Source organism: Hemicordylus capensis, chromosome 5 (genome assembly GCF_027244095.1).
Source record: "Hemicordylus capensis ecotype Gifberg chromosome 5, rHemCap1.1.pri, whole genome shotgun sequence".
Lineage (NCBI taxonomy): Eukaryota > Metazoa > Chordata > Lepidosauria > Squamata > Cordylidae > Hemicordylus > Hemicordylus capensis.
The window spans coordinates 112495256-112514345 of NC_069661.1; the positions used below are offsets into that span (position 1 = coordinate 112495256).

The 19090-nt window shown below is 41.7% G+C and overlaps 1 protein-coding gene across 2 annotated transcripts in view; it reads left to right on the top strand.

The window, feature by feature from the left end:
* Positions 1-19090, top strand: part of SEL1L3 (SEL1L family member 3) — a 43724-nt gene that overhangs the window by 8514 nt on the left and 16120 nt on the right. For both annotated transcript variants that reach the window (XM_053251841.1, XM_053251842.1), the window contains 10 exons: positions 1579-1700; positions 3847-3962; positions 5990-6045; positions 7250-7382; positions 8034-8157; positions 9694-9828; positions 13011-13228; positions 14977-15159; positions 17420-17539; positions 18692-18832. In XM_053251841.1, the coding sequence (XP_053107816.1) occupies positions 1579-1700; positions 3847-3962; positions 5990-6045; positions 7250-7382; positions 8034-8157; positions 9694-9828; positions 13011-13228; positions 14977-15159; positions 17420-17539; positions 18692-18832 (1348 nt within the window). The remainder of the gene's footprint in view (positions 1-1578; positions 1701-3846; positions 3963-5989; positions 6046-7249; positions 7383-8033; positions 8158-9693; positions 9829-13010; positions 13229-14976; positions 15160-17419; positions 17540-18691; positions 18833-19090) is intronic.

A 19090-nucleotide genomic window follows, 5' to 3' on the forward strand; every position in this document is an offset into this window, starting at 1 on the left:
GCTGTCTACGGCCGACAGCAGTCGGCCAGGGTAAGGGGGACTCGGCAGCTGGGAGGGAGGGTGGGCGGTCGGCGGCGTCGGCCACGGGAGCAATTTTTTTTTAAAGTTACATGGCCTCCGCTCCGCCCCCGGTCCCGGCCTCCGTCTCCCTGGCCTGGCGGGGGCAAGTGCCTCGGCCGATTTGGCCCTTAAAGGTAGGGGAGGCGGACGGCGGAGGGAGAGGGAATGGCGGCGGGGGGCCAGGAGACCCGTTACTAGCGCCCGTTATTCAATGGGCCAAAATTCACTTGTCACTATATATTGTGACGTGTGTGTATTCAGTGAAATGTATTTCCAGGCAGCATACTTATTTTGAAATATCAGACTTAAATCCTTGGGGACCTGGGGTGTGCGGAGGCCCTGGACTTTGAGTGGGGGGGGCATTTTAAAATCTCGTCTCTGGGCCCACTCCAACCTTGCTACGCCCCTGTCTTGGGTCATCTCTGTTCTTGTGAATTGCTGGGGAAAGGGTGAGAATATGTCCTGAACCACATTTGCTGCCTTTCTTGAAGTATTCCAAGAGTGCATACAGTGTTCTTTGTGGGTTTGTACTGATGGTTATAGTACACAACTGGGATTACAGGGAAATTTCCCAAAGAAAGCATGGTACCTTGGGGCATCTCTGTGCTGAAGCAGGAAAGGCAGCTTACACAGCTTTCACATTGGTTTGTTAATCGTGTGATCTGGCAGACTCTAGATGCTCCACAGCTCACACACTTGGCACTGTGGAGTCCACAACCAAGGAAACCAATTTCAGAAAAAATGAATGGTATCTTCCTCCAGAGACTATGTCATTTCAGAGTGCAGATGGGAGATCTCATGATTTGATATTTCCCCTTCTCTTAAACTCCATGCTAGGGAAAAGCTAGTGTTTGAGCTTAGCCTCTCCTCCTTCCTGATTGCTATTTTTCTGGATATAGGGGTTTTGGATATAGGAAAGTATTCAAATATGCAACCCACCCATCATCTGCTGTCTAAAGAGGCATAGTCCAAAAAACCCCAATGCCATGTGATTTTTCTAAATATATAGATGGATCTTCAAAGTTCTCAAGGAGTACCTCAAGGGGCCCACACCCCTTCAGTCACCAAGTTCTAGACAACTTCACTTCCTTCTGGAGGGTGCACACCCTGGTACCCCACTGAACTCTGTCCTCTCCCAGTAGATTTATCTGTGCCACTGTTTCTTCAGCCTTACCCCTCCCTGCTGAACCTTTATTTATTCTATTGCTGGGTTCAAGGAATTTCCCTCTCTTCCCTACCTGGTTTGCTTCATAGCTAAATTGTTTTATTTGCCTTTTCATCTCTGGCTTCGGTGCTTTCCTGAACATCTAAAAGAGATCTTAACAGGGACAGTTTAAATCCACTGCCCTGCAATCAGTTAAAATTTAATTGTATGTAAACTGTATCAGGCAGTTTATATATCTACTGCATAAATAAGTAAACAAACACTACTCATCTGAAGACCAACATACTGCATAAAGTTAACATTGTATTAATAGCCAATGTGGTATTTCTCATCAGTTTTCTCTGCTTGTACAGCTTTACTGTTTCAGTCTGGCTTTATTTGCTCCATTACTGCAAAACATCTTTGTGTGGAATACTGTACTTCATTGATTCTGAAGAAATGTATGGCACTCCTGCTGTCTTTCTAAATGAAGAAGGTAAGGTGGGGGATAAAGACAAAACTAATTATATCATTGCTATTATTCTAATTCACACATAGGTGTATGTGCCTGTGTGTCTCTGTGAATGACTTTCACATGTGTACAACCTTTACACTATTTTGCTGATAACACCTGAAGGAAATTAATTCAAGCAGGAGAATTGTGAGGTTTGTGGGAAGATAATCTGTAATTTTGGACATGGTTGTTAAAGCATTTGTTATTTTTAATTGTGTGTGTGTGTAGAAAAAATTAAAAAATGAAGTACAGATTTAAAGTGAACACAGATTACCTGCTTCTTGTTGTGTGCTTTTTCACTGCTGAAAAATCATGAGGTGGGATCACACTGTCACTATTACTGAATCAACTAATTTCATTTACTTGTGTCTTTTCAGGCGGGAGGGGGGAGTGTGACTTAGTTCAAGGTTTTACAAAGTTTTTGGTGTTCAGCATCAGGAAGTTCTACCTTGTGGCTCAAGTAAGCTCTTCCCCATAGTGTCTGATCATATTTTCCTTTTTAAAACACCAGGAAATTCAGTAATGCAAAAACCTTTGGTTTAAAATAAGAGTTAAGCTACTTTACATTTTCACCAGGGATGTAGCTATAATTGAGCAGATGGGTTTAAAGAACCCGGGCCCCCAAGCTCCTGAGGGCCCCAGCTCCACCCCTCCCTATCTTCTTCATTATCTCCCACACTCTGTGGGGCCACTGGGGAGAGGGGAGAACACAGGCCCCCTCTCCCCTAGCTTCGCCCTTGATTTTCACTCATGCTTTAATAAGAATGGAAATTACAAGTTAAGATGCCCATCTTAATCTCTACACCATATAAGCTGTAGAGACTTTGTACAGTCTGGTATATGATGATGGCTTTAGAAGTGAGGCTCCATGCACCCACACTTTTCCTTGATCAGATATGCATCAGGCAGAAATTCATCAGGGGCATCTCTAGGAAGTGATTAGGAAAGATGCACCTGTTAAATGCCTGCCTGGATGCATCCATCCCCAGCTTGGTGTCCAACTGAAAGACCAAGGCAAAGTGTGGGTGCATGCAGCCTCATTTCTAAAACCATCATCATATAATAGGCTGTACAAAGCCTTTACAGATTATATTGTGCAGAAGTTAAGACGGGCACCTTAACTTGCAATTTCCATTCTTATTAGAGCACGAGTAGAACATTTAAATCATCTTAACTCTCATCTTAAACCGAAGGGTTTTTGGTTACTGAATGTACATAAGTTTTCAAACTCCTTTGTAATTTTGTAAGAAGTGTTGTCCAATGGTCATTTGATTGCATGGGGTTGAGTAGCACAATGTGTGCAAAAGAAGTAGAGTTGTTTTTGTGTCCCCAGCCCACTAAGTGCTGAAACCCATAGGAGTGGAGAGCACAGGTTCCTGTACTTGTACATACTAGACAACTTGGATGGACATTGGGTATGTTTGTATTCTAAGTTCTGGCTCAATCAAGGCACCCAATTAAGGTTGTAAAGGAATGTAGACCATCATAGGAGAGCCCACCTCACACTTTGCATCCCACTATCAGGTAAATAGGTGGAGAACCAGACAGAGCCATTTTATGCATTAGTCCCCCCCACCGCCACACACACACACCTTAGAAGTATGTGGTGTTGACATTGGACTCATACTGATGCATTGTTTATGTGAAGAAGGACATCGTGTGGGAGTTATTTATGCAAGCAACCCCAGTACTGGCAATAGTAGCAGTTCAAAATAGGATCATGAGAACTGGGGCAATTGCATATAAACACATGGAAATGCTACTTCATACAGATGATACCTTGTACAAGCTCTTCTGGAGACATGAATCCTGAGGCAAGTATGTGGGGGCCATCTTGTGTGAACCAGCCCTATGAGGTTTTAAGCAATAGCGTTAGGACCCAGTGAGTGCTCTGGGAACACCTGATACTGCAGCACAGGTGTGGATCTAATCAGTCCCTTGGATGAAAAACAATTGGGAGCTGTATGTAAGAGCAGGATATCAGTACAATAAATAAATAAAAATAAAATCAATAAGGATGAAGTGACTATCTGCTCCTAAACAGTTAGGAACAAAAACTACACCGGTTTTCAGTATTTCTGTTGTCTTTACTTAACAAACTTGGTTCTTATTTGGTGTTATGTTTTAGGTTATGTTCACATCCAGATGCGCCTTATTGAAGGAGAAGACATTGCTGTGAAAACCGCCTTTAGCCTTCCGCTGAAGCACTGGTTTCGACTTGACCTCTCTGTTAATGGAGGGCAGGTATTTGTGGCATCCTAGCATCCTTATCACAGTACAATGTGAGGCGAATGTGTTTAGGTGTTGCAAGCTACAGTGGGTTGCCCACTGAGGGACAGTGTATTTCTACAGAAACTTAAAATAGTTTTTGCAGTATTACCACAAAAGTCTTTGGATAAAAAAAAAGGAAATGACCACAACCATGTGTCAGAGGGTATATAACTACACAAAAGATGTGTATTTGTTTAAAACAGTATAATTGTCATGGCTTCCCCAAAGTCATGGCTTCCCCTAGAATTATCAATTGCTGAAGGAGGCTGGCGGTTTGCTGTAAGAGATGCCTGCCTAGTCCCCCTTATAGAACTACTAGACCCTGGAGGAAGAGATTGACCGGGCGCTTTCCAGGCTAGCTGCTCAACAGCAGCAAAATGCCTCCATTCAGGCAAGTCACATTTGAAATGTAAACAGCAGGGGGAGCGGTCTCGCAGAATCTAACAATAAAAAACAACAACAGCAACTTCCTTATGCTAGATATACGACGTCCTAGCTCTATATAGCAGCAACTAAATTCGAAACAAGGCATTGTAAATATCAACGACACCCTGCTGTCCATGTAGGGACTGCGGTGTCGCAACGCAGGAAGTGTGGAAGCACACTTCTGAGATCCGCCATGACCCCGTTGCAGGGTCTAATCTGGAAAGCGCCCTGTTCAGCTAGTTCACAGCTGTAATGTAGATGTGTCCTAAATCAAGAATGCTGCCTCGGTTTTCTGATGTATGACATTTGGTCAGTTTGAACTATAAACATCCCTTCTTTCCTCTCACTTTAACTTTGTTTTCAAGTTCTCTTCTTACAGTCCACATCTTCACCCTTTTCTTCTGGCTTCCTCCTATCTCTAGAATCTTCCCTTGCACTTGATATTTGTCATCATTTTTTCTCCCTTGCCACCTTTTTAACAATAACCTAGAAAACCTATATATATTTTTCTCTTGCTCTTCCCTTTTTATCTTATTTCTTTTCCTGGTTCCTCTCCAGTCATCCACTTGAGTATTCACTTGCCCCTCCCTTTAACATTGTTGTACACAGATCCTTCTGAGCAGGATCTGTGTACAACAGCACATTCATAATCACTGTTCTGAATATTAAATATCTTCCATCTGCTGCATTACCAACTTCACTAAATAACTTCAGTGTTTTTGCAAATGTATTACAGTACTTTATGCATCTTGCCCTTCCCTTTCCATGTGTACAACATCCTTTCCTCTTTATTACTTAGGCTGCTTTCTGTTATTTCTGAATAGATGATATTACACCCTGATATCCTAACAGAGAGAGAAAGATTAGGGGAAGGCACCGGGCTGACATGCACACTCCCCCCAACCCTCCGTATTGCTACCTGACAGGTTTCTGACTGGTCCAGCCAGTATCTTTGACCTTTGGGCTATCTGCCAGAGGAGAGGGAGAATGCCAAACTTTATTCTCTGCTCTAGTTTCTGCTTCCTTTTTTTTTTTTTAATTTTAAAAATTGTTTCTCCCCACCCCCCCACTTGGCTTCTGTGTCTTGCCTCTTGGGGGCTGAAACAGTGGCCTTGCCACTGAAACTTGCCACTTGGGCTGGGGTTTGTGGCAAAGATAAACACAGCAGACCACTAGACAGAAGGTCTGGAAGACTGCATCTTCACATAAACACAGGATCTCCCTGGTTCATTCATTTGTTTCTGTCCACAATAAGAATAAGGAAAAGAGCTCTTCAGCCTAAGGTTGGCCTGTCCCAGACTCCCCATCCCCCACTCCTGCCAACAGAATCCAGATGAATAGGCCCTTAGAATTTTCAAGGAAACAAAATAAAATTGAGGCAATTGTGTGAAAATTGCACGGTTATTAGCCACATAGACAGAGTTAATTCATCTTTGGAGTGTTCTTAAGGGCCAGCTAAACATTCCAAAGAGAATCTGCTGTATAATTCAAGCCAAGAGTAGATAAATGCTATATTTTTAATTGACTTGCCTTATTAAGCTTTCAAAAACTATATTTAACAATTTTTCTTTTAGATAGACATAACCAGTATTGGGAAGACTCTGAATAATCGTCGTCGTCAAACTTTTCAGTAAGAGCAGCCACCCCTCTATTCAAACTGTTACTTACATAACTGAGATTTCCCCTTTCTGATCCATCTCTCCCCACTTTCTGTACATCTCTACAACCTTGGACTTGTTCATGCCTTACAGTTCTTCTATTTAGTGTAACTTTGTTCAGGAATAATGGGCTAATTTGGATTACGCATTCAACTGGTCCCACCAAATCACAAAGTACAGAGTGGGGAAGTGTTTGCCCCCTCCCCAACCAGCGCACTGTCCCCACCACCGTATAATCACATAGGTGGAAGAGACACTGTCCAAATCACCCTCACAAGTGAATTAAATACTGCTTTAAAGTAGTCTTTAAATCAAACTGTGATGGAAGGTCCATATGTTTCCCTCCTTCACACAATTATATGGTGGCAGGCTGGTGCACTGATTGGGAAGACACACTCACACTATGTGATTCAATGGGACCAGTCGGATGTATTTTCTAAGCTGGCCCAGTATCATTTTGCACCATGTGAGTAGGAGAACAGTATGGAATGTGTAGTCAGTTCTCCACCCTAAATCATTGATAGTTTAACTGTTGTTCAGTCGGTACACAGACAATTTCACCAGATTAACTATTCCCCTGCACTTTGTGCCATCTCATGTTGCACCTAGTAAAGAATTAAATCTGATTCATACACCACTAGACTGATCTGGGGATCACTTCCTTGTGGTTCAGTTATAATACGGAACCACATGGGTGGGATAAATTACATGGTTGCTTCCCCTGTCAGTGTCACCCTTCCTTGACTCCAGTATATTATTCCTTGCATTACTATGGCATTTTTGCCAGAAGAGGGAGTGCATGTGGCTTCTCCAACAGAATGCTGCCCATACATTGCGGTCATTTTCAGAAGCCAGATGCCATGCCAGCTGAGGTGAAGTGGCTAGTGACAGAGGAGAGGGCCTTTTTGGTGGTGGTGCCTCATTTATGGAATGCTCTACTGAGGGAGGCATCCTAGGTGTTTGCTTTGATCCCCTTTTGGTGCCAGGTAGACCTTTCTGTTTTCCCAGACTGTATCATTCTTTTTTATATTGTATCTTATTGTTTTAACTTGTAGGCTTCCCTGGCGAGTGGCGGAGGAGACGACATATATGTTCTTAAAATAAATACACAGGATCTGGGCAGAGCTCCCCCCCCCGCCCCAATAATTAGAAATATTCAGAATAGTTATCTTCTAGTTTTAGGGAGGATTTCTGTTATGATGACACTTCTGGATACTTTGTTCTTGGAGGCAGTGTATATTCATCAGGAATCGAAGGATACTTTGGACCAGTGAAATACTATCGTCTTAATGCACTTGAGACTGAAAGGGTGAGTGTGAAAAATATGGTAAATATGCAGACAGAATTGTAGAGCAATCTATTTCTGATTCTGCTAACTTGCTGATTTCTACTGAAGCTTTTGCCATATTGCTTATTTCTACTGTAAATTTTGCAAGCAGTCTGATGAATACTTGGATGAAATAATTTCTCAAACTCCATGGAAATTTTGTCAGGCAAGACTTCTTCTTTGAGATTTACACATGTTACATTAACATTCCATTAAGATTTAGTATAAAATTTTAGCAGCAATTACAGTTTACCCACTGATGGCTACAGAGATTTTTTGCGATTGGTAAACTGCAGAACCACATAGTTTGTTCTGTAACTGTAGTTTCCCCAAAAAAGAATTTCCTCACATGTAAACATACAAACTGGAAAAAGAAATGGGTAATGTTAAATTGCCAAAATGCAGTTTTCCTTGGGTGTACAGAATTATCCAATGTGCCATTCAATTTGGTAATCAATTGCCATGCCAAGTAATTTATTCATCTGCAAGGAAAATAGTGTGTGTGTGTGTGTGTGTATATATAAAAATGCATGTGTGTGGACATTTTTTAGCCTTCCCTAGGAAGTGCATGTTGTTATTACTATTTTAGTTACCAGTATTGCACAATGACTTTATATATCAAATTTCCCCCAGATTTCTAACCCTTTCTCCAATAAAGAGATTATGGAAGCGGTTGAACTGTACTATAACAAATGTGCAGGTATCCATAGCATGGCATCTGAATATGGATTCCTGCTTAAAAAAGAAGAGCAGAAGTGTAAGTATTGAGGACCAAACTAGAAGTGATGCAAGAGACCGATGAGTAGGATCTCCTGCATGGTTTTTTTGTTAGCTGCAACACGGCCAACTTCAGATTAAGGAGATAGCAGTGAGGGAAGAGGGAGATTTCACTCTTTACCCCATGCTGTTTTCCCACTTTAAATCACACAGTGTGTGCTGTTTGCCCGCATAATGGTAAGCGTAGAGGTACCCATATGGTCTGACCCTGAGCTACATCTTTGAATATCATTTCCCCACTCCATTCCTGATATTGCTGTGTAGGTATTGCAGTTATTGCTGTGTTGTCTAGATCAGGGATTCTCAACGTTGGGTCCCCAGATGTTATTGTACTTCAACTCCCATAATCCCCAACTAAAGGCCACTGGGTCTGGGGATAATGGGAGTTGAAGTCCAATAACATCTGGGGACCCAACGTTGAGAATCCCTGGTCTAGATCACACAACAGTCAGCGTCACAGATCGTGAAACACTGGTTCCTGAAGCGCATGCAAGAGCCCGGCTCTTGGTGCCAGGAAAGATATGCAGAGTTTGGGTGGGTCATCTGAACCCACCAATGTCAGCATGTTCTACCCTACTTATGATTCCAAACATTACATCTATAACCTGAATTTGAAATTGGTTACAGATGTCGAGTTTGGAACCACAAGTAGGGTAGAACATGCCAACATTGGTGGGTTCAGATGACCTGTCCAATCTCGGCATATTTTTCCTGGCACCAGAAATTGGGCTCCTGCATGCACTCCAAGAACCAGCAGTTTGGCCAAGCTGCCAGTTCTCTGTGATGTGTGAAACTGCCCCACTATGAAACATCAGAGATAGAATAAAATACGGAGGGGTATGTCTACAATATACTCATTTACTGATTGGCCATACAGGAAAGGAAAGATTGTGCCATCAAGTCGTTGTCCACTCCTGGCGACCACAGAGCCATGTGGTTTTCTTGGTAGAATACAGGAGGGGTTTACCATTGCCATCTCCTGCGCAGTATGAGATTATGCCTTTCAGCACCTTCCTGTATTCCTGTTGCCCGATATAGATGTTTCCCATAGTCTGAGAAACATACCAGCGGGGATTCGGACTGAAAGCCTCCTGCTCTCTAGGCAAGTTGATTCCCCACCGTGCCATTAGGTGGCTACACTACAAACTTGAATTGGTTTTATACCACTTTAACTATCATGATTACCTCCAAAGGATATAGTTTGATGAAGATACTGACTCCAAATTCTCTGTTGGAGATCCCTAGTCCCCCTTGCAGAACTACAGTTCCCAGGGTTCCCTGAGAAGAAGGAATGATTTTTAAAACAGTTTAAGGCTGCAATCATAAGCAGACTTGTCAGGAAATAAGTCCCATTTAATTCAATGTCCCCAAAAATCAATTCAGGGTGATGCCATATTTAATCAGGAGGGAGCCATCTTGGGGTGATTTTGTGACATCGTAAAGGAATGGGGGCAGGGGCAGAATTATATGTTTCTTTAAAACAATCAGCTAGGATGATTCAGTTCATTTTCTTCAGGTCTTTATGGAAACTATTATTTGGAAATGAGCAACAAATATGGAGGGAACCTCAAGTGTGATGCATTTGTCTGGAGGGAGGAATACCACGGCATGTTCAAACAGCTGCAAGAGATTGATTTACATTTGCCAGAAGGTAATTGGATATTTAAATGTTTTGTTTTGTTTTCAGTAGCAGCAACTCCTTTACTTTCCCCCCAAGCCAAGTACACTTGTGTTCCAACACAAGAGTCTGAAGTGCACATGATCTTTGTACGGAACAGGAGCTTCCCTGGTTGGTATAGCAATGTAGAAAACTGAGATTGTGCTCCAGTACTGAAATAAATTGGAGTATCCTCAGTTTTTCATATTCCCCCCACCCCCATAGTTCAGTTCTGCACAGCAACTATGGATTCAACCTTTTACTATAGTTTATTTATGTAAGAGTGCCAATGTAAAATGGACAGTGCCATTGTATAAAATCAGACACGACGGGCTGAAGCCTTCCTGGAAGGCAGACCCTCTGACCTGAAAGCCAAGCTCTCTAATTCCAGATGTGCAGGATTTAGCACTGGTAGCATGATGGTGAGGGCAAGGCACCCTGCACATGCTCAGAGGCATTCTCCTCTTCATTATCACTTGATATTTCCCTGGTCTGAGCCCTGGCACTGAAAGCAGCCTCAGATTCTAGGATGTAGTCCTGTCTTCTATTCCATCATTCTATTTTTTGCTTATGTTGCTGTAGTAGAGTGATTAGGAGTGGTTCTCCGTGGTACTAGAAGTCTTGAAATAGAATGCCTCTGTTTGATATGTGTACTGTTTTTTAAAAACAGTAAATAAAACTCCAGAAAGCCTGCACTGTTGTTTGCCTGGGACTGGCAATTATTGTGGACAGATAGTCCTCCCATCCCTCCGTCTCTCTCTCTTTCAACATGGGCCCTCATTTTTCACATTGGAGTCTCCTATATTCTACGGCATTTTATTAAGGATCCTGGTCAGTAACTAATTTTGCCAGAAAGCCACTTTAAAAAGGGAATGTATTTTATGGAACATTGTTGTTTTAATGCTAGTTGTTGTCAGCTACCTTGAGGATGGCTGCAGCGGTGTTACATACATTTTTTAAGAATACAATCAATCAATCAATATATGGGGAGGATGGAACAAGGATCTACCCTCTTCTCCCAAAGTGGCCCATCAAAGGACATCCCATCACTCCAGTTGACTCTCCCTCCACATCCTTTTTTGCTGCTTGTTGGCAAGTGAGGATACAGGCTTTAGCCTTCAAATGGCTGGATTTGGTTTAGGGGACTCCAGTTGCTGATCCTTTCTTTAGGGCTGGGGTTCCAGCACCCCTAGGGATACTTGAAGGGTTCCCAGGGAATACTCAGATCCCTCCTGCTTCTTCATGCTGCAGTTGCACTATTTGTTTCCCAACAGCGGGTCACCAGCTTGGTCCTCAGTGATGTCCACTGCAGAAGGCGGTGGGGTGAAGACTCTCCTCCTCTGCTCCTGATTGGCTGGCTACAGGCTGAAGCTCAGTGTACCCCTCCCCTCAGCCTGACTGACAGGCTTCAGGAAACTGGCACTGAGTACTCCCATAGAGATTAATAGGACAAGTAAACTTGTCCTATTCATTTCAATGGGAGTTCTCATGAGTAACATAGTCTGGATGTAAGCCAGTGATTGAGTATCCTGTCTCATAACTGTAACATTTAAATTTGTATATACACACACACACACACACACACACACACACACACACATCTCCATGGGGTACCTGATCTGAAGGTTTGCAACAAAAGGGGTATACTTTTTTAAAATGGTTGGGAGCCCCTACTTTAGGGCAATAGTTGTTAAAGCTTTGTGAGACTGAGAATCACTGTTCTGGTAATTCTCACCAGAACAGTGTTCTGGTTCTTTGTTCTTGTTCTTTGTAGAGCCATCATACTGGAGAACTCTTGAAAGACTACTGAACTAAAACTAAATTGCTATATTGTCTTTGGCTAAGACCCCATGAGTATGATCCATAAAAACCATCCATACCACTAGAAGATTTTCTAGAAGTTTCCAGTGCAACTGCTTGCATTGCTGAAGAGGCAAGCTGTTGTTGTTTTTTCACTTAAATTTAAAAATCAAAACTGAAAAGAGCATTGTTTCTTCAGCATGTAATGGAAACCTGAAAGAAATATCTGGCTTTTCAGTGTTTTTCTTATTTATGCTGCTTTCATGTGGTTTATGTGGTTTCAGGGGTCATCTGAAAATGCACCATGAATCATCCCTGGACCCATTTTAAGAATTACTGCCTTAGGGATAAGGGCCAACTTTCATGTTTATTATTGTGGCAGATTACATGGCTACTTTCCCTACAAGCCTCTAAGGAGATAGAACAATTAAATTACTAGTGCATCATAGTACTGCTGATTTGCTGTGCACCAAATCACATAGAAGCAGAAATCACACCAGAATAGGCCCTGAACATGTTCAACAATAAATGTGTGGAAAAACTGAAACTATCTAATCAGAAGATATTGTGTTTATCAATATCTGAAGATCCTCTCTGATACTGAATGGAGTATTAGAGAAATCCTCTCTTTTTCCCACCCTTTTCTGCAATTATAGCTATTACCACTGCAAATTGGTCAAAGAGGCACCTTTTAAAGTGGTGATTATCTTATATTTAACAAGGGAAGAGCAACTGTTCCTATCCAACTTCAGCACAGCATCCCTCCAGGGGCTGTTGCTGGTGTCTCCTTTGTGTTTCTTTTTAGATTGTGAGTCTTTTGGGATAGGGAGCCATCTGACTCCTTTTTCTATGTTAACCACTTTCATAACATTCTTGTTGAAAACAAGTATATATGTATTCTTTGTAATAATAATATTTTTTTATTATTTAAAACCAGTATATGTCGGAGCTAGGACCCTGGCAGCATCAGCTCTCAGCTGCAATGTCTCATAGTGACCTCTGTGGGGGCGGAGTTAGGGTCATGGATGGAAAGAACTGGACTCCTCCCCTCTTTGATCTTCCAGAGTTAGTCTCCATTTTGTCTCTCCAGAGATGGCTGTTTGTTTTGGTCTCTCTCTTCAGCCATGAGCTACAGCTGAAATTAAGCTGCAGGCTTTTTCACATTTGTTTGTAACCTTTTCTTTAAACAAATCCTTGTAATTCTTCAATACTAAAGAACTGTCTCAAGACCTCTTGCTTTGCTGCTTTCTCACCAAACTGGTTTTGCTTTGCTATTTGGGGACTGAATTTCATTCTTCCCTTACCATATATATGTATTTTTTGTAATAATAATATTTTTACAGACTATTAGTTTAATTGTACATTATATCTTACAGATTTAGCACCTGAAGGTCAAAAGGATGCAGTGTTAGAAATTGGCCACAGGATCTTTGAGAAGGCTGCTCAAAATCTATCCAGGGCTGATGGCCTACATTATATAAGCTCAGTTGTCTTGTCCCTGATGTCATCCAGCTGTTGTGGATATCATAGAGCTTCCTACGCTCTTGCTGTTATCTTTGAAACAGGATTGGGTGTTCCTGTAGACTCAGTTCAGGTGAGAATTTGAATGTCTAAAGGGGGAGTTATTGCCCAAAGATTACATTGGCAATATGTACCATCTCATAGGCCATATCTTATTCTTAGGCTGGAGAGAGGCAGCTTTTCATAGATGGTTGGAAAGAGGGACACAGCTTGGGGTGAACATTCATCCCACATTTGCCTCTGTTAAATGGGTTCTGCAGATTTTTGCATTGTTTCTCCAGAGGTAACCAAAGAACAAAATTCATGCTTCTGTATACCACAGAAAGCAAAGTCTCGCTTTCAACTCTCTTAAAAGCTCTTGCCATTCTTCAGCTTTATTCCTTCAGCATTCAGGCAAATGGCCACCAAATAGAGAAAGCGCTACATTTTATGGTACACAGGCAACCAAACTATTCCACCACTGAAATAATCAGGATAGTGGCTTCTGGCTCAGGAGTAACTGTTTCATGGAATTAAGGGCAACCAACATGGAGCCAGCATAGTGTAGTTGTTAGAGTGCTGGACTAGGACCGGGGAGACCCGAGTTCAAATCCCCATTCAGCCATGATACTTGCTGAGTGATTCTGGGCCAGTCACTTCTCTTTCAGCCTAACCTACTTCGAAAGAGAAACTCAAGTATGTAGTACACCGCTCTGGGCTCCTTGGAGGGAGAGCGGGATATAAATGTAAAAAATAAATTTAAAAAATAGATATATATATAAAGAAGGTGTCAAGGCACCAAAAAGGAAGCCTGTGGAAAATCTAGGGGACTAGTGGAATATTCAGTGTTCTCACCAAAGCTACAATTCCCAGTTTTCTTACGGGAAGTGCTGATACTTAAACTTTATTTGAAATCATTGGTTTAAAAATTGTTTAGGCTTTTCCTGCAGACATGCCGTTAAACTGCATGAAAAGGATAGCAAGGAGAAGGTGGCACGTTCCTCCTATTGCCTACCATATTCATACTGGTTTCAGACAAAATGTGTATATTATGTGCACATTTGAGCAGAAAATATGCACATAATAATATGCACATAATTACTAACAGGCAATAATAACAACAGGAAATATTAATGTCTAATCAAGGAGAGCAAGAAGCATTCACAACAAATCAACAGGAAAAGTACAAATGGTGTGTATCTTTGTGAACTTTTGTCAATCCAAAATTTATGGATGAATTTATTTTGTCTTGTGGGTTCATCATGAATTCTTATATATGTCCGTTTCATCATAACAGTGTCTCAAAGTCTATAAAAACACGCAGAAAGGGGAGGTGGTGTAGACCGTTTTCAGTAGTGAGCTGAGCTAAGTGAATAAGCCACTTCTGTGTGAGGCAGACCGTTCCACAGTCAAGCAAGAGGAGGAGCATATTTAAGTTTTTGTTTACAAACTGATTACTTCCTTCCTACCAGCCAGCAAATCCATGCTGGTAGTTTAGCAGACGATGCAGTGGATATTCAGGAACTTATTATTAAGCAGACAGTTCCTTTGTACTACATGATTGTATATTTTGAAGTTTAATATTGTTGACCTGACCTAGCATTTGCATAATAGTCGTTATCACTTTTCTCTGTGGGTTTTTTTCATGTGCAAGATTCCATTGGCCATGAATAAACATACAGAATTGCATATTTATTCATGGCAAATAAAAGCTTTTACACACACACACACACACACACACACACACACACACATGAATATATGTATATTGCAAATGCTAGGCCAGGTTCAACGAACAATAATAAATCATTTTTAAATTGTTGTTTTGTTCTTTGTTACCAGGGCCTGCTGTATAGTTTGGTTGCTGCTCAGGGCGCTGACAGGCTGGCTTTGCTCAGCCTTGGATATAAGCACTACCAAGGCATTCATGGTTACCCTCGAGATCTGGAGATGTCGTATGCTTACTATAGTGATGTTGCTGTAAAGACACCACGTGATCATCAGCATACTGCAAAAGGGAACCAGGTAAAAGAAATGCACTCTCAGGAAATTTTTTCCATCCAGGCATTTTTAGTGCATTAATAAAATCTATCTGTTTGGAACCCTCTTGTCTTTAGAATGTGTTTATACGTGTGTGCACATCAGTTGGAATAAATAAAACCTTGCAAAATGTTCTTATGCAAGGCCACCACATACTTGACACCAAAAACCAGCAGAAGATGCATAGTTGGATCAACTATGAGTGTAATTTGCAGGAGGAAGGGGGAACTGTCTCTTCTCATGTTTCAGACCACATGGTGATAGTGCCTGGGGAGCACCTATATCTCTGCCCAGCATGTTGGTTTTATTGCTACACACTGTGTGACTATTGCTATAAACAATTACATTATAACTGCATGTATGCATTCCAAGGACACAAATACCTTTGCTTTTTAAAAAGCAGAGCACCTATTTGTTCCTATGTGATTGCTATCATTATTATGAGGGATAAAAATAGACAATAACTATAACAAATGCTCTTAAAATACCCCGTTCTTTTCGAGTTTGATTTTAGGTATATCCACAGCAGGCCTTGGAACCTTGCTTTTAATCTTTCCCCTATTCACAAAAAGAGATAATTTGAAATGATGCCCCTGATATCAACTTCAGCTTGAACATATGAAGCTGTCTCATCCTCTGTCAGACTATCTAGCCCAATAATGTTTACTCTGACTGTCAGTAGCTTTTAAATTCCATGATCCTAACAGCAGGGGCATAGCAAGGTTGGAGTGGGCACAGAGACAGGATTTTAAAATGGACTCCCCCTCACTGAAGTAAAAAAATTATATATAAAACCTATGTGCCACAATAGAACATCACCCTAAATTATTTTTTAAAAGGTTTTGTAAATTGTGGACGATGCAAGACATTGAATGGTACTAGAGAAAGACATGCTGTTCTGGTAGCTCCAGGTCTTAACACTCACATCAATTTCGGAGGATGAATACAACTGAAGGAAGCCCGGGCGGGTGCACGGCTGGGGGAGTCAGTCATGTGACTTGTCTCTGGGCCTGCCCCCACAAGGCAGTGGGCCCCCAGACAACTGTCTCCCCTTGCTCTATTATAGTTACGCCCCTGCCTAACAGGAGGTGTCAAGGACTGAACATGGTGCCTTCTGCATGCAAAGAATGTGCTGTACCAGTCTGCTATAACTCCTTTAGATCTGCTCAGCACAGGCCCAAACACAACACCATTTTGCAGTGTTAGCAAACTGCAACACTATGGAGGGAAGAGAGCTGGTCTTGTGGTAACAAGCATGATTTGTCCCCTCAGCCTCCTGGTTGCATTGGAATGGGAGATTTGATGTGTGAGCACTGTAAGATATTCCCCTTAGGGAATGGAGCTGCTCTGGGAAGAGGAGATGGTTCCAAGTTCCCTCCCTGGCATCTCCAAGAGAGGGCTGAGAGATATTCTTGCCTGCAACCTTGGAGAAGCCGCTGTCAGTCTGTGTAGACAATACTGAGCTAGATGGACCTATGGTCTGACTCAGTATATGGCAGCTTCCTATGTCCCTAAACCTTAAAAATTCTGAGCTCTAAAGAATGGAAGAAGAGCCCTTTTGGATCAGTTCATTCAGTCCAGTCTTCTGCTTCCCACAGTGGCCAACCAGATGCCTCCAGCTGACAAGCAGGGTTTGAACATGGTACAATTACAAATATTTATATACTGCTTTTCAACAAACGTTTCCAAAGAGAAACTTTTACATAGAGAAAGAAAAATAAACAAATAAATATGGCTCCCTGTCCCCAAAGGGCTCACAAACTAAAAAGAAACACAAGATAAACACCAGCAAGAGCCACTGGAAGGATGCTGTGCTGTGGTTGGATAAGGTCAGTTGCTCTCGATAAAGAAAATCACCAGTTCTAAAAGCTCAGTTAGCAGGGGACTTGGTAGCTTTCTCCCACATTTGCACTTCAGCAACTGGTATTATTTAGTGGTATCCTGCCTCTGAACCTGAAGATCCCATCTAACCATTGTGACTAATTGCCACTGATTGCCCTGACCTCTATGAATTTTTCTAGTCCCTTTAAAAAGCCGTTTAAGCTACTGGCCATCACCACATCATGTGGCAGTGAATTTCATTTTTACTCATGTATTGTGTGAAGAAGCATGTTCACATAGTGCAAAACAGGGTAGAAATGCAGAACAGAGCAGAAGTTACTCAGGACTCAAACACCTTAAGATTTTCAGCAATGTGTATGCGATGGTTCCATTCATGTTTTTAATGTTTTCCCTTGTGCTTTAGGCATTTGTAGAAACAATAAGGCTTAAAGATGATGAATTATTGAAAGAGCAAACCAAAGAAAATGGTGACGTCTTCATGTGGTTGAAACAAGAAGCAACAAGAGGAAATGCAGCTGCACGGGTAGAGAATTTGCATTTTACCGATTGTCCTTCTACGATCTGGTTTGGATGAAAGGGAACTTACTTTCTCACAGCACAAATGAAGCTGAGATTAATTTCCAGTGGGTACAGTTTTGTGGCACAAGTATGTATTCAGCAAAGTGAGACCTTGGAGAGCTGTTTTCAGACAGAATAGACAGTGCTGAGCTAAAAGGACCAAAGGTGTGACTCATTCTACAGCAGGCTCATATGTAGCAAGATGCCAGCTACTGACTGCCTTCTGCCAAGGAAGATTAATACTGTATCTGGACCTTTAGCCATGTGCTCAGCCTGAAACAGTTGTTCGGGATGAGAATAGTAATTCCATGCAATGTGGATTTACAATCCTACACTGTATTGTCATTCCAAAGCATTTTGAAGGGTATTACACCGCCAAACCGCACTCCCATATGGATCTCTAATTGTCTCCAAAGGTAAAGTTGCGCCGTTGAGTCGGTGTCAACTCCTGGCGACCACAGAGCCCTGTGGTTGCCTTTGGTAGAATACAGGAGGGGTTTACCATTGCCATCTCCCACGCAGTATGAGTTGGTACCTTTCAGCATCTTCCTATATCGCTGCTGTTTCCCATAGATGTTTCCCATAGTCTGGGAAACATACCAGCGGAGATTCAAACTGGCAATCTCTTGCTCGCTAGGCAATTTATTTCCCTGCTGCTCTAGATTACTTAAAATTTCTGACCTTTAAAAAAAAAAAAGGTGCACATGTTTGTGAAAATCTGCAATTTTTTGTGCTCTAGTTACAATTGATTGGTTTCAGCTGCTTGGGTGATTAGGTTTCATTTATTTATCACTCACTGTAAGGGGGATGTTACCACTGTTCCCTCTAACAGGGATACCCAGATGTTGTTCACTACAACTCCCAGCATCCCCAGCTGCAGTGGCCTTTGGCTGGGGATTCTGGGAGTTGTAGTCAACAACATCTGGGAATCCCTGTTAGAGGGAACACTGGATGTTACTGTTGCTTACTTGCTGATTTTGATATTCTTTTAAATTATTTGTCTGTTGTCCACTTTGAGTTTCATTCAAAAGAAAATTGGGAAGAAAAAATAAATACTTTTTAAAAACACAATTAATTATTACAGTCCACAAGACAAATGTTTTTTCTCTTGATTTAGCAAAGGCTAGGGCAGATGCTGTTCTGGGGCCAGCAAGGAGTGGAAAAAGATCTGGAAGCAGCTGCGGAGTGGTACGCAAAGGGAGCTTTGGAAACTGAAGATCCAGTATCCATATATGATTATTCTATTGTGTTATTCAAGGTAAGATGGACTTTTTCAAAGATAAAGGAGATATCTATGCAACTTGTTGCACAAGATGTAGTCAAGGCAACTTTGCAGAATGTAAATGGTTATGCAATAGGCCAGTCTTAAGCAAACCAGTTGAATGAGGAATCATGCACGCTTTTATTAGGATGCCAAGAAACTCTATGGAAATCACGCTTTTATGGATAAATGCCCTGGGTAAACAGTGTCACTTTTCAGTGAGGAGGAAATAACAGGAAAGGTTTTGCATGTCCC